Source organism: Tiliqua scincoides, chromosome 2 (genome assembly GCF_035046505.1).
Source record: "Tiliqua scincoides isolate rTilSci1 chromosome 2, rTilSci1.hap2, whole genome shotgun sequence".
In the NCBI taxonomy this organism is placed as follows: domain Eukaryota; kingdom Metazoa; phylum Chordata; class Lepidosauria; order Squamata; family Scincidae; genus Tiliqua; species Tiliqua scincoides.
The window spans coordinates 158305230-158319055 of record NC_089822.1 but is presented as its reverse complement, the minus strand read 5'-3'; the positions used below and the strand labels follow the sequence as shown (position 1 = coordinate 158319055).

General features: G+C 44.3%; 1 protein-coding gene across 1 annotated transcript in view; it reads right to left on the bottom strand.

Moving 5' to 3' along the window:
* Positions 1-12853, bottom strand: part of SPHK1 (sphingosine kinase 1) — a 43784-nt gene extending 30931 nt beyond the window's left edge. Inside the window, exons 1-2 of the mRNA XM_066616005.1 lie at positions 12837-12853; positions 4000-4591 (exon numbers count right to left, since the gene is read on the bottom strand). Coding sequence (XP_066472102.1) covers positions 4000-4426 — 427 coding nt within the window. The 5' untranslated portion in view covers positions 4427-4591; positions 12837-12853. The remainder of the gene's footprint in view (positions 1-3999; positions 4592-12836) is intronic.
* Positions 12854-13826: the final 973 nt, after the last annotated feature.

The window sequence follows — 13826 nt, the reverse complement described above, 5'->3', positions numbered from 1 at the left end:
CACATGCTCTGTTCCTGAAAGTAGTCTACTGTACAGTGCTTCATGTTACTGATCCCATCCTAAACACAGAGGTTTACCAGTTATTGATAACTATTTGTTTCTTTAGTTCTCCCCAGCAGATTTTTTGCCCAAAAGTTTTGGGCATTCAAATATCTCTCATGTGATCTTGCCTTTTGTGCACCTGTGTGGAGGTCCCTCCTCTCTTTTTTGCTACAGTTTGCCTGCTCATAGTTACAACCCACCACTTGATCTCAGTGCTTATGTGGGCCAAGGTTGATTATGCAAATGATTCCTCTGTTAATCTGATCTGTGGCCAACTTTGACTATATTAAAAATACAGTGGTGCCTCACAAGACAAATGCCTCGCGCAACGAAAAACTCGCAAGACGAAAGCGTTTTTGCGATTTTTTTGGTGACTCGCAATACAAATTTTTCTATGGCCGTGCTTCACAAGACGAATTTTTTTTGCAAATTTTTTGTTTGTTTGCAGTTTGCAGTGATGCCTCGCAAGATGAAATTTTCGCAATACAAAACAACTCGCGGAACGAATTAATTTCGTCTTGCAAGGCACCACTGTACAGTTTTTGTTGCCTGAAGAAAGTGTTTTAATCACTTTGGTTCAGCTGGAAATGACTTCACTCGTTAAAACTACATGTAGCAGCCAAGCCTGAGTATTGTAGCATTACTCAAGATCACCACAAGGGAACTATGGGGAAAGGCACATACCACCTGTCTAAAGGCGATTAGATGAACAGCTGCACTTATTAACCAGGGACACAGGTTTGCCTTGTCAAACAGGTTTGAGTTTGGGGATTAGCGCAATTGAATCCACAAACAGAAAGGTGACACGTTTCTTAAGGTTGGACTTGGTCTGTGTGGCAATACACCTTTCTACAAGAATTTTGATAGCACATAGTTACATGTCTGAAGCACAATCTAGCCATTCATACCACTGTTAACACAAAACAGGGATGCTTCTATTAATATCCTGTGTATCTGGCAAATTTTGCACTCATTTTCAGGATCCCATTCACCTGGGCAGCAGAAAATGAAGCAATCTTCCTTATGTCTAACAAGCAGAGGTGTCTTTCCTAGATCAAAGAAAGCCCATTTGCCTGTTCCTCTGCATTTCATCTATTGGGCAGTTTCATCCACAATCCATTTTCCAGCTGTTCTTATGTTACAGAACAGTGGCGTAGTTAATGATCGTGTAGCCAAGCTCAAAATGATGCCCCAGAAGTGATGCCACAACCAGAAGTGATGCCACAACCAGACTTTTTAAAAGGTGAGAATTGGGGGGAAACCTGCCTCCTCCCCCCAGAAGTGCGACACCCACTTTCTCTGCCACTGCCCCCCAGTCAGTGGCATAGCAAAGGCATCTATCTAAGGTCAAAGATTTTGTACCCCCCTGCCACAACAAAATCAAATTTAATTAAGTAAATATAAATTGTGCCCCTTATTGGTTAGAGACACTGTGCTGGGGTGAGAGGGACAATTATTCTCCCCCTGCTAAATATAAGAGGAGCACCACTTGAAAAAGTGCCACTTTACTCAGCAGGATAACTATATTATGACACATGGAAATGAGAGCTGACTCAAATTAACATCTTACTGGTTCCTTGTTGTATCATAATAACATCTCATTGACTCTCATCAGAACAATCAGTCTCATAGATCAGTTATGAGTTAAGAAAATCCACTTTCTGATCCAAAAGGCAGTTGTGTTTTCATTTTCTGGTTAATTGCCCATAACTTTTGATAGTATACAGATATTCCAATGAAGTTTGTTTCATTGCATTCTGCATTAAATGACCTTTCCAATGATATATAACATGATGGTATTATTTGTACATACCAATTTTTTCACAATTTTGGCCAATAGTGTCAAGCTCAGTTTGTTGCCCCCCTGAAGCATGTTGCCCAGTGCAACTGCTACACCTGCACCTCCCTAGCTATGCCCACTGCTACAGAAATACCTTCTGATTTTCACCCTAAAGGTCATGGCAAAAGCAGCTGAAAGAATTCCATTGACTATACACACAAAGGGGATTTGGTTCTTCCAATCTATTTGTAGCTGGTTAATGTTTTCCTACGAGAAGTTTAAGACCCCTGTACTACTTTGCTTTTAAACATTAGATTTTATTTGGTTATGGACAGTGGCTGCAAAGAGTATAAAATGTAATCTTGTGCGAGAGCAAAACCTATTGAACTGTGGGACTTACTACTGAGTAAACATGCCCAGGATTGCACTGCACAGTCTTTCCCTTCCTAAGGCCTAGAAACACACCTTTTTAAAAACAAGAAATCTGACAATCTTATGAAGATCTCGTATTACAAGTTCTAGATTTTGCAGATTAAGATAATCAGAACTGACAGTTTTGCAGCAAACAAATCAGGATGGCATACGTAGTTGGCTTTCAAAATGATCTGTGGATCCAGTCTGTGAACAGAGGCAAAGCTGAACTAGAAATAAATGCCAAATCAATTTGAAGTTTCAGCCTCTGTCTTGCTGCTGGAAACAGGATACTAGACAGATGGCCTTGAGCTGATCCACCAAGACAGTTCTTGTGTTTTTGAAAGCCCAAGTGAACAGATCTTTTGCGTCATCTACTGTGATTGCTCCAGAACAAGACCACTGACTTCAGTGGGACTACTGCAGAGGAAATGCTTTGTGGGTTACATTTTGAGATTTAAGCATCAGCATTTTAAACCAGTTGGGTGGGAGAGGATAGCACATACAATTGCTACATCTGGAATCTCCAATAAAAGCACTTCCACTCCAGCAGGCAGGCAGGCAGGCTCTAGACTAGAGCAAATGGCACCCTGGTAAAGGAGCATCTTTGGGCATCTCTGTTGCCCTCTTCCATTGGTTCAACTTTTGAATTTTTTTAACTTGATCCTTTCCTGCAATGTTCAGCATCAATGATTTTCCCCCCATCATAAAATGAAACATACAAATGCATTCAACTGTAAATCTGTATCCATGCCATAGATAAGCAACAAAGCACATCTGTTTTCTCTAACCCTAACAGAAACACATACCTTTTAAGAATACCTGGAACGCCTGGCACCTGGGTTGCCTGCCACTAAACCCAGCCCTGCTAGGAGCTGTACTGTTAGGGTGCCAGTCTGAAACCATTTGCAGACCTCTTCGAGACTAGCCCCAAACAAACTGAACTGATTGGCAGCCTTGTTCTGAGATCTGCATGCATTTGTCTTTAAATAATCCATCTTGCCTTCATGTGAGCTTCAGCAGCCTCACAACCCAATTAATTTAAATGAGACTTACAGTGCAAGCCTACAAGCAGTAACTTTTACTGTACTTGGGTTGATGGGCTGCAATCCTACTGACACTCATTTGGGCATAAGACCCATTCAGTTGGGTGGAATTTGCTTCTGAGGAAACATGCACAGCATCATGCTACATGGGCCACCTCACATCTTATGAAATCCCAACATGGGACACTCATGTGTTCTAGGAGAACATGCAATTGGCATGTAAACTCTCCCACACAGGTGTACATGATGCTGCATACAAAATGCACCAGAATGCCATTAGTAGTCTCAGCTTGCCAAGATGAGCATCACAGTAGCTACATGCACACATGACAACCTGCATATATATAGACATATGCTACAATGATCATTCCTATCCACAAATTCTCCCTGTGTAGGAATCTCCCATCATGAGAAATGGCTCCATGACCTCTTAAGTGAAACTAGCCCATTTAAATAATCAGTGGCTCAAAGTGGAGCTTCTTTCCATAACTCTTCCCTCCCCCCAAAAAAAAAACTTTGGGGGGAGTTTTTGAACTTTTATGCATATTTTAAGTTATTTTGAGCCATCTGACAGAGATCTTTTACATCAGGAAAGAGATCCACTCTTGGAAGAGCTTGTGCCCATTTTACAGATAAGGCACTCAAGGCGGAGAGACTGAGGCTTGCTCCAAAGCCCCCCAGGAGACTTTAGCGAGGACAGGACCGCAGCCACCCACTCACCTTCCAACTTGGGGCCCCTGGGAGTGGCGAGGTCCCTGATCCCGCTGGCCCAGGTCTCGGCGACGGCCCAGTTCTGCTGGGCCTCGGGGGACTCCAGCACGCGGAAAGTCTTGGCCACCTTCTGCCGGGACTCGCCGGAGTTCCACCACCTCTTCTTGAGCGGGTAGCAGTAGACGGTGAAGCAGACGGCCGCCGGCTGCGGGTCGTCCTGGTTCTGGAAGACTTCGCAGCCGATGCAGTCGGAGAGGCTGAGCGCGGTGAGTGCGCTCTCGGGCGCGGAGTCCCGCCGGCGCATCCGCAGCTGGGCGTCGCGGGTCAGGCTCAGGTCGTAGCCTATCTTCAGAGCCGGGTCCAGGCAGAAGATCCCCGAGAGCAGAACTTCGCCCGAAGCCCTGGCGCGCCGCGCGTCCTCCGAGCCGCCCGCCATCCCCGCAGCCTCATGGAGCGGGCGAGCCGGCACCGAGCGAGGGCTCCGCGCACTGAGCCAGGCGCGGGCAGGCAGCGGGACTCCCGACCGTCTGTCCCCGGCTTTTCAAAGGCTGGCTTTGACATTGACTCCCTCGCTGCTCGCTGCTGACCCCGGGCGGCCGCTCTGCGAAATGACAGCAGGCACCCCTTCATTCACGAGGCTCTCTACGGTTTGTAGCTTGCTAGCCAGGGGCTGAACTACTCTGGGGATGGGTTGAGACCCAAGATGCACAAAGGACCCAATCCTGCACGTGCTTCCTCCAAACTTCTACTAAGTTCAGTAAAACGGACTCCCTAGCAACCATGCTTGGGATTGCAGCATGGATGTCAGCAGATGCAGGGTAAAAACAGAAGCAGAGCCCCACTGGAACAGAAGAAGAGCCAAAGGCCCATCTAGTCCAGCTTCCTGCATCTCACAGTGGCCCACCAGCCTCAGGGAGCACACAAGGCCACAGGAGACCTGCATCTTGGTGCCACTCCTTTGCATCTGGCATTCAGGCTAGCCTACTTCAAAAACCAGGAGGCTGCACATACCCATCTTGGCCTGATGGACTTTTCCTCTAGAAATTTGTCCAATCCCCTTTTAAAGGCATCCCGGCCAGATGCCATCACCAGAGTGTTTGCTAGTTTGTTTGCCCCTGCATGATGAAGTGAAACTGCTCCACTACAGTGGTTCCCAAACTGTGGGTCAGAATCCATTGGTGAGTTGCGACCTGATTGGGTCCCTGCAGCTAAGCAGAGCTTCCATTGGAAACACAGGTGATGGAAGGATCAGATAATTAACTGCCTCAAGCCCTGAGGATTTTCAGAAATTAGATAGCTGCTAACTACCCTGCAAGCAGCTCCTGCAGTTTACAAGCATTTGTAAATACAGGGCAAAATCTTAGCTATGCCAACGTGGCATGCACTGCATCCTGTAGTGGGAGGCAGTCAAGGAGGCCTCCTCAAGGTAAGGGTATGTTTATTACCTTACCTTGGGGTTTCATTGCAGCTAGATCAGTGCTGGAAAATTGGTTAGGATTGCGCCCATAGGGAGATAAATGTTAGAGTATCTTTTTCTGGATATTATTACATGTAAATAAATAAACATTATTTCTTTCTAGATTTTTTAAAAGTCTCATAAAGCTAGGTGGGTTCTGACAGAGTGTCATTTTAAAAAGTGGGTCCCAGTGCTAAAAAGTTTGGGAACCACACTACACAATTGTTAGAAGTACAATAATCTTCTCTTTTGCATCTGGGACATGCTTGCCTTAGATATTAACATGACTGACAGGCTAGACAGAAGGCACCTCTTTACATGCCAGGAATCCAAGGACCAATTTGCATAGTTAGTTAACAGTGGCAGGTTTCCATGCCAGGCCTCACCTCTACTGACAAGCACTATGTTGGTATTGTTGATGGGAAGAAAGCTCTGTCCATGGCAGCCAGCCCAAAGAATCAGGTGATCATTGGAGCTATGCTATTCAAACACATCAGCAAACAGAAGTGCTGCCTTACTCTGTGACTGGGCTCCTGTGCTTTCTACAGTAGACAGGCAGAAATTCAACAGGCAAGACTTCCCCCAGCAAGGTGATGCAGTGAGAAGAAATGCTTAAGTGTTAGACTGGCATGTCATGGCTAAAGGCAATCCTGCCAGAATATATGCACTCTATATACCGTATAGTAGTGATTCTCAAACTGTAGGTCGGGACCCACCAGGTGGGTCTTGAACCAATTTCACGTGGGTCCCCATTCATTTCAACATTTTATTTTTAATATATTAGACTTGATGCTGCCATGGGATGTGACTGCATTTGGGGAAATGTTACATACTGGTACTTTTAACAAGCTACTAGGTATATTCTTTTAACAATGATAGTCAATGGGACTGACTCCTGGATAAGTGTGGGTAGGATTTCCACCTAGGATTGTTAAAAAATTTCCTGCTTGACCATGTCACTTCCAGTCATGACATCACTTCCAGTGAGTCCTGACAGATTCTCATTCTAAAAAGTGGGTCCCAGTGCTAAATGTGTGAGAACCACTGCCGTATAGTGTGTGTGTAAAACACAGAATCAATCCATTGGTCTATCTAGCTCAGTGTCAACAATGACTGGCAGAAGCTCTCTGGAGTTTCAGGCAGGAACCTCTTCCCTGGACTGACCTGGGGACCATCCTCATGCAAAGGAAAATGCCCAAAACTGAGCTAGTTTTGCCTACCCGGCCTCTGCATGTATAATTGGACAGGAGTCCTATTGAGCTGAATGGGGTCTCAACCCCCTTGACATACAACTGGAGTGGTGTGGTTCTTCCCACACTGGTTTGGTGGCTTATCTAGCAGCTGCACAACCATGGTGGAGGTGGCGGTTATGCAGGCCCAAATGCTAACCAACTTTCCAGCACTGGCATAGCTGTGCCAATGGGACATATGCTTCATCCTGCACTTGGATGGCACTCATGGAGCCCTCCTCAAAGTAAGGGAATGTTTGTTCCCTTCCCTCAGAGCTGCGCTGCCCTTTTGCAGGTGTTATAAAGTGGGTTAGGATTGCACCTGCAAAGCCTCAAAGGGGCTCCCTTTGGCTCCCTCTTGCACTGAACATAAAAACTACCACCTAACATCCAACTATTGCCTTCATCAGGTATTAATCTAGATTTCTTTCCCACCTCGTCCCAAGAACTGGTTTCAGTAGAACCAATTTGTCTTGAGAGAGTAATTTCCCCAATGACATCTGCAACTTGCCCCCTTTTTAGGACAAGCTCTCATGTCTCGAACAGCAGCCTAAAGTCCTGAAATTTAGCTGGCAAAAGCTTTCCTGGCACAGAAATAAACTGTGGGAAAAACTTCAGCAGCAATTTCTGTGAGCCTAGCTGCTACTAAAGGCACACAAACAGGTGAGAATGAAAGATGACCAATAACCCTTAGCTCTGCATAGTATAACATAGTATAGAGCTAGTCTAGCATAATGGCTAAGGGCGCAATCCTAAACCCTTATGTCAGTGCTTTCCAGCACTGACTTAAGGGCAATGCAGCTCTGAGGTAAGGGGACAAACATTCCCTTACTTTGAGGAGGCCTCTGTGAGTGACACCCAACTGCAAGATGCAGCACACATCCCATTGGCACCACTATGCCAGTGCTGGAAATTACTGACATAAGGGGTTAGGATTGCGCCCTAAGAAAACCAACTTTCAAGCACTGACTTAGCCACAATGTTGCTTCCAAGGTAAGGCAACAAGCATGCCATTACCTTGAGGAGGCCCCCTTGACTACCTCCCCACTGCAAGATGCACCACATTGGCAGAGCTATATCAGTGCTGGAAAGTTGGTTAGGCTTGTGCCCTAGGTCAGAGATATAAAACATAAGGACTGTGGGTTGAATGCGGCCCTCAGAAGCAATTTATCTGCCCTCCCATAATAATTGGGCTCTCCCAGTTTGATAATTGGGCTCTCTCATATCTTGAAAATATAGACAAGATTTGCACATTTTCTCTTCCGTCATTTACAGGTAATGAGTTTCTGTGTGATAACAAAGTGCTTATTTCTGGCCATCATCTGCTTAATGATGTAACTTCCTGCGTAATGATGTCACTTCCGGCCCTCAGCAGATACCATGAACTCTAACTTCAGCTCTCTGTATGAAACAAGTTTAGCATCCCTGAACTAGGCTGTGAATCCAGATGTCTCAAGTTTAAATCTCACCTCTGCCAGGTGGTGATAAGCAAACCACTTTCAGCCTCAGCTCTGCAAGGATTTACTAATGCTTACTTTAATGCAGGGGTGGGCAAACCCCAGTCCGGTGACTCCCAATTTGGCCCACAGGGAGCCTCCAGTCTCCAGTGAGCCTCTGGCCTGTTGGAGCCCACGCTGGCCTGCAACTGCACACATGTTTCTGTCTTGGTCTGTATGTTTTCACTGTATAAGAAATGTGTGGGAAACGGTTCATAGTTTTCATGTGGTTCTACATGCCTGTATAATAGTTCTCATGTGTATCATAAATAAGCTCAGTAAAATTCATTCATTCATCTAAGTTCCATTTCTAATGTAATCATTTATAGAAATTTAATTAAATTTATTCCAATCCAAAATGTAAATTAATTTTTCCTGGCCCCTGACACAGTGTCAGAGAGATGATGTGGTCCTCCTGCCAAAATGTTTGCCCACCCCTGTAATGGGTTGTTGTAAGGATCTCATCAAGAGATGATAAATGAAGTGTTTTGCCTTCCCTACACATTATTTAATATTTTTTATTTATTTAGACATTATTTAATAATTATTATAGTAGGTTCATATACATTCCAGTGCTTCAATGGATACCAGTTTATTAACAACATTCACCCAAATATAAATCCTACTGATTTCATTAGGACTTATTCTCAAATAAACATATCTCTAGGACTGCAGCTTAAGTGGATTTTACAGGTGTTCAAAGATTCTGAATCTGGTGTTCCCAATATCCATACCTAATAATCTCTCCACTGGATGACGGAGATTTTTTTCTCCCAGACACAACATGGCAAGGAAATCTTGGAGGAGAGAACAAAAGGTATTCTTTTAAAATTATTTTATGTTAATATAACTCAGGGTTGCCTCACCTTTTCTTTTCCTGGTCCTATTACCTCATCAGCCTCATAAGTAACCCAGGTGCAAAGAGCCACCTTCAAAGTGATGTTCTCTTATAATTAGCAGGGAGAGAGCAACTGTCCCTCTGCACTCCAGCATGGTTTTCAGTGACTATTGCTTACTGATTTATTTTACTGTGTAAACTGCTTTGTGAACTACAGTACTCCTGTTGAAAAGCGTGATATAAATATACTTAATAATAAGAGAAATTATAAGGAGGGTTTTTTTTTAACTGCCCTAGAGATAAACATTGGAAAAATCCACTGGCAACTTCCTGTGTGTTTAGACTACTGTCCAGGCACGGAAGAGGGCCAATAAAATGAGTAGGGTGGAAACACTGCACCCTATTAACTGCACCAGTTAATTAAAGGGAGTATTGCCTTCAGCTTATTTTTATGTTGTAATTTAATGTGAGACATTGCAACATTGTTACACACGTGGACTTTGGGAGTAATTCCTGTCAGTGGCATAGCTAACAAAGGGCTGGGGGGGGCAGTCTGCCCTAGGTTCCAGCCTTGGGGGGGGGGGTGACACCACAAGTTACCAAAATAGCTAACAGCGCGGTGGTTAGGAATAACCCCATCATGTTATATACTGTTGGATGTGGAATTTCCAGCAGAATGCAATAAAAAAAACCAGAGTGAAATATCAAAATTCTATGAAAGGTTGCGGTCAAAAAACCAGAAAACAAAAAACGCATGAGTCCTATGAAAAGTGAAACTGAGGGCGCAATCCTAACCGGCAGGGAGGGCAGGCGATGGGCGGCCCCAGGGGCAGGCGCATGGGGAGCCGGGGGTGGGGCTGGGACCCATCGGTTATGCAGGATCCCAACCCCCATGCCCGGAGAGAATGGAGCGGCTTCCGGTTGCTCCACTCTCCTTGGACTTGTGCCACCTCCAGAGGTGGCGCAGGTCCAAGGAAACCCATTGGGACACACAGCTCCTGTCCCATTAGCAAAGCTTTTCACAAAATGGAGATAAGCATGATCACCTGCTAATATCTACAAAGCAAGTTGCTGCCAGTGGCTGGCAGAGGAGATTGGGTCAATAAAAAAGATGGCAACCCTAGAAACACAGAAAATAAGCAGATAAAGCTTTTCCCATCCTTAATCCCATGCCAGAAAAGCTTTGTCTACAAAATTTCTGCATATCAACCTGTTCTTGGGGTAGAGGAACAAGGTTGGTAGGAGTAGCAATAACCCTGGCCAAAAAGAAAAGAAAAAAGAATTGTAAACAGATGTCTTGGCTCTGGAAAGGTATTTAATTTTCCAAATAATAAATGAATTTATATTTTAACAAGCCTCCTTTTACCAATAATTCTCTTTTTTAAAAAACAAGAAAGTTAACTTCAAAATAGGCAAAGTGGAACATATATTAATTTGTTCAGTTAATTTCTGAATTTGTTGATTAAAAGCAAGGCAGTTAAGTAACTGGTCTCTTCACCGTTTCCAGTCACAGAGTCCTGTGCTGAACTGTACTATGTAGGTAGGCCTTCAGCCATATACTATACTATCCTCTGCCTGCACCATATAGCTATTCACAGAGACGGACCCAAAGGCAACAGTCCATCTCTATTGCTAATCTGAAATCTAATATCTACCACAGTATAATAATATGGTCCATCTGCTTCTGCAGTTGGGCAAAGTTACTAGTACTTCAGATGCCTCACGCCCACCCACGTGCTGGAAACTTGACCTAGTTCTAAACAATGAGGAATCTTAATGGATCTTTTCTTTCAGATTCAGGGCCTTGACATACTATTAGCTAAACGGCAAAGTGGTGAGCAATGAATCACACATGATTCAGGAAATGTAAACAATGAAGGTGCCTTGAATGAACTGGGCTTAATTCCTTTGGTGTGTCCTGTACGCTGTGACCGCCAGCCTGTGTCCATTACAAAAAAGAAAGAAATTTGTGTTGAATTAGAAGCTCTGTAGTCCCAGTCAAAAATAGCCCAATGATTACTGTAAAAGTTTGTATCGCATGGGGTCTAATTAACAGAATGGGGCTTGGTGCAGACTTCAGGGGTCTTTTCTGCTTTGGCAAGTCTCTTCCTGCACATCGGATGAGTGAGAAAGGCTTTAGTTAGGCTTTGTGGAAAGGAGGTCAGAATTGCATCTATCAGGTTTCTTAATACGGACAAAACAAGAAGTGTGTAGTGGAAGGTGTTCCTGGTATGCAAGAAAGTGGCACCAAAATCCAGTACTCTTGCTGCCCTCTTCCAGAAATCTTAATGCACTCCTGTACTGCAGAGGCAGGATTGCCTTGCAATGCAGTGATGCAAAATTATGATTGTATAGAGCAGTACCCTTGGAAGGGTGTTGCTGGAGAAAGAAGGGTGGGGGAGACTGTCATGGCTCCATGGTTTCTTGCTACCTATTTGGTGTTAGGAGTTACCGAATAGGTGGGGAAAACAATTCGGAAAGACAATTTGGAGTGTGTCCCCCTTCCCTTTACTTATGATGAGTGCAATGTGCTGCCTCCTGACTCCTCACTGATTCTTTTTGTAATGAGAATAAGCAGAGGGGTGCTGGGTTCCCAACAGAAGCAGCATTCTGGGTGGGATTAAGGCAGCGCGAGGGCCCTGTACAGATGAGCTCTCTTCACATGATCATTGGTACAGTCTCCTGAGCATAACAGTTAATCCAGCACTGCATGATGACAATTAATATAATAGAGGCAAACATCAAAAGCAGGAAAGAAATCAGTGGGAGCATGTTTATTACGGCCTCTTTTATGACAGCCCAAGGGGGAAGGATAGGCAATGCTCAATTTAAATTCTCTATCTCAGTGGTTCTCAAACTTTTAGCACTGGGACCCACTTTTTAGAATGAGAATCTATCAGGATCCACTGGATGTGAGGTCATGACCGGACGTGACATCATCAAGCAGGAAAATTTTTAACAGTCCTAGGCTGCAATCCTACCCACACTTACCCAGGAGTAAGTCTCACTATCATTGTTAAAAGTATACACATAATAGCCTGTTGAAAGTACAGATGTGTAACATTTCCCCAAATGCAATCACATCCCATGGTAGCATCAAGTCTAATATATTAAAAATAAGATATTGAAATGAATGGGGACCCACCTGAAGGGGGCTTGTGACCCACCTAGTGGGTCCCAACCCACAGTTTGAGAAACACTGTTCTATCTGATTGGGTGTGCTCCTTTAACAGTTTGTGCAACATGCTGGCTTTTGAAATGAGGGATAAGGCTGATCTTGAAGGGATCTAAAAGCAGGATCACCATCTGCAGGGCCTCTGAGAGGAATTTTATCAGGGGGTATCAAGTTTCTTTTGGGCTCCTTTGCAAAGGTGGAGTGGTGAAACAGAGTGGGGGAGGGTGGTGATGGGTGGGCAGAATAGGGGCAGGGAGGGGGAAGCAGGGTGAGGGGAGGGTAGAGACAGCTGGAAGAGTCTTTGGAGCCCAGGTCTACCCACCCATGTGGCATCAGTAGTGTCCCCAGCATCCCCTATCATGGTAGTGTCCCCAGCATCCCATGTGGGCAACAAGTTTGAGTAGATAGGAAAATGTCTGATTCCAGGAAATTTCTGGACCTTCTCCTTTGGCTCCTGGGTCCCCCTTTTGACCCCGGGCCCGAGTACAAATTACCCCCTTTAGCCCCCTCTCCTAGCCCCTGACAATCTGGATGCTGTGTCAGATTGCACACTTTATCTCCATCTTCTTAAAAAGACTGCATTCCCTTCCCAACCACACTCTCTCCTCTCTCCCAGGAAAAGAACAAGAGAGAAAATTATGCAGCAACTCACTTTTACCAGAATTTCCAGTAGGGGCTATCCAGTTTTATTTCATGCTGCTCTTCTAGCTGTACATTACTCTCTCCACTAAAGGAATTCCCTCTTTCATGACTTGCTATGCTTGAAACCACCTTAGTGTCACAGCAAACGTTTGTTGCATAATCTGAAAGTCTAGTTATTAGTTGCTTGTCTCCCTGTTCAGGAGAGAAAGAAAGTGTGGATAAGTAATTTTGCAACCAAACTTATAACACACACCCAAGTCAACCTTGGCTGTATCTTAAGGCCAAACAGTATTCAGATAGCTGTTGAAGCATTTTTTTTTTTACAGACTATTACAGTACTAAAGTAAGCATAAATAGTGTCACTAGTTCAAATATTGCACATTATAGAAGCATTCTTTAGCTACAAATATAAAAGTCATATCCTTCAGTCTGTACAACAATGCAATCCCAGGCAGGTCTATGCAGAAGTAATTGCCATTGAGTTCAGTGGGCCTAACTCCCAAGCAAGTGTGTATAGAACTGTAGTAAGCCATAGAGCCTTACTACACTTTAAACCAGGGGTGACCAGCCTTTCAACTTTAGGGCTCCTGGACCTTTAACAATTGTGCAGAAAGGGAATTTACACAGGAGCAGCTTGTCATTTCACAGATGACAAGCTGCACCTGCTGAAATTCCCTCCTCTACACAATTGTTTAGGAGCCCTAAAATTGAAAGGCTGGCCAACCCTACTTTAAACACTAGAGCTATGAAAGTTAATGCCACAATTAATTGGTTGATTTTTGAGGTGCTGTGACCCTTTGTTTTTTCCCCTGCAATAGACCAACATATCTACCTCTCTAGAGCTTACAACTATCTACACTCTTCCCCAATTATGGGCATTTGAAACTGCAAGTGACAACATAGAAAACTTACTTTGTAGCTTTATTATCTTGCTGAGAATGAGCTAACTTTCCAGTCTTCCTTATGCAAAATCTTGAGTAGCATGCACTATTCTAAACCA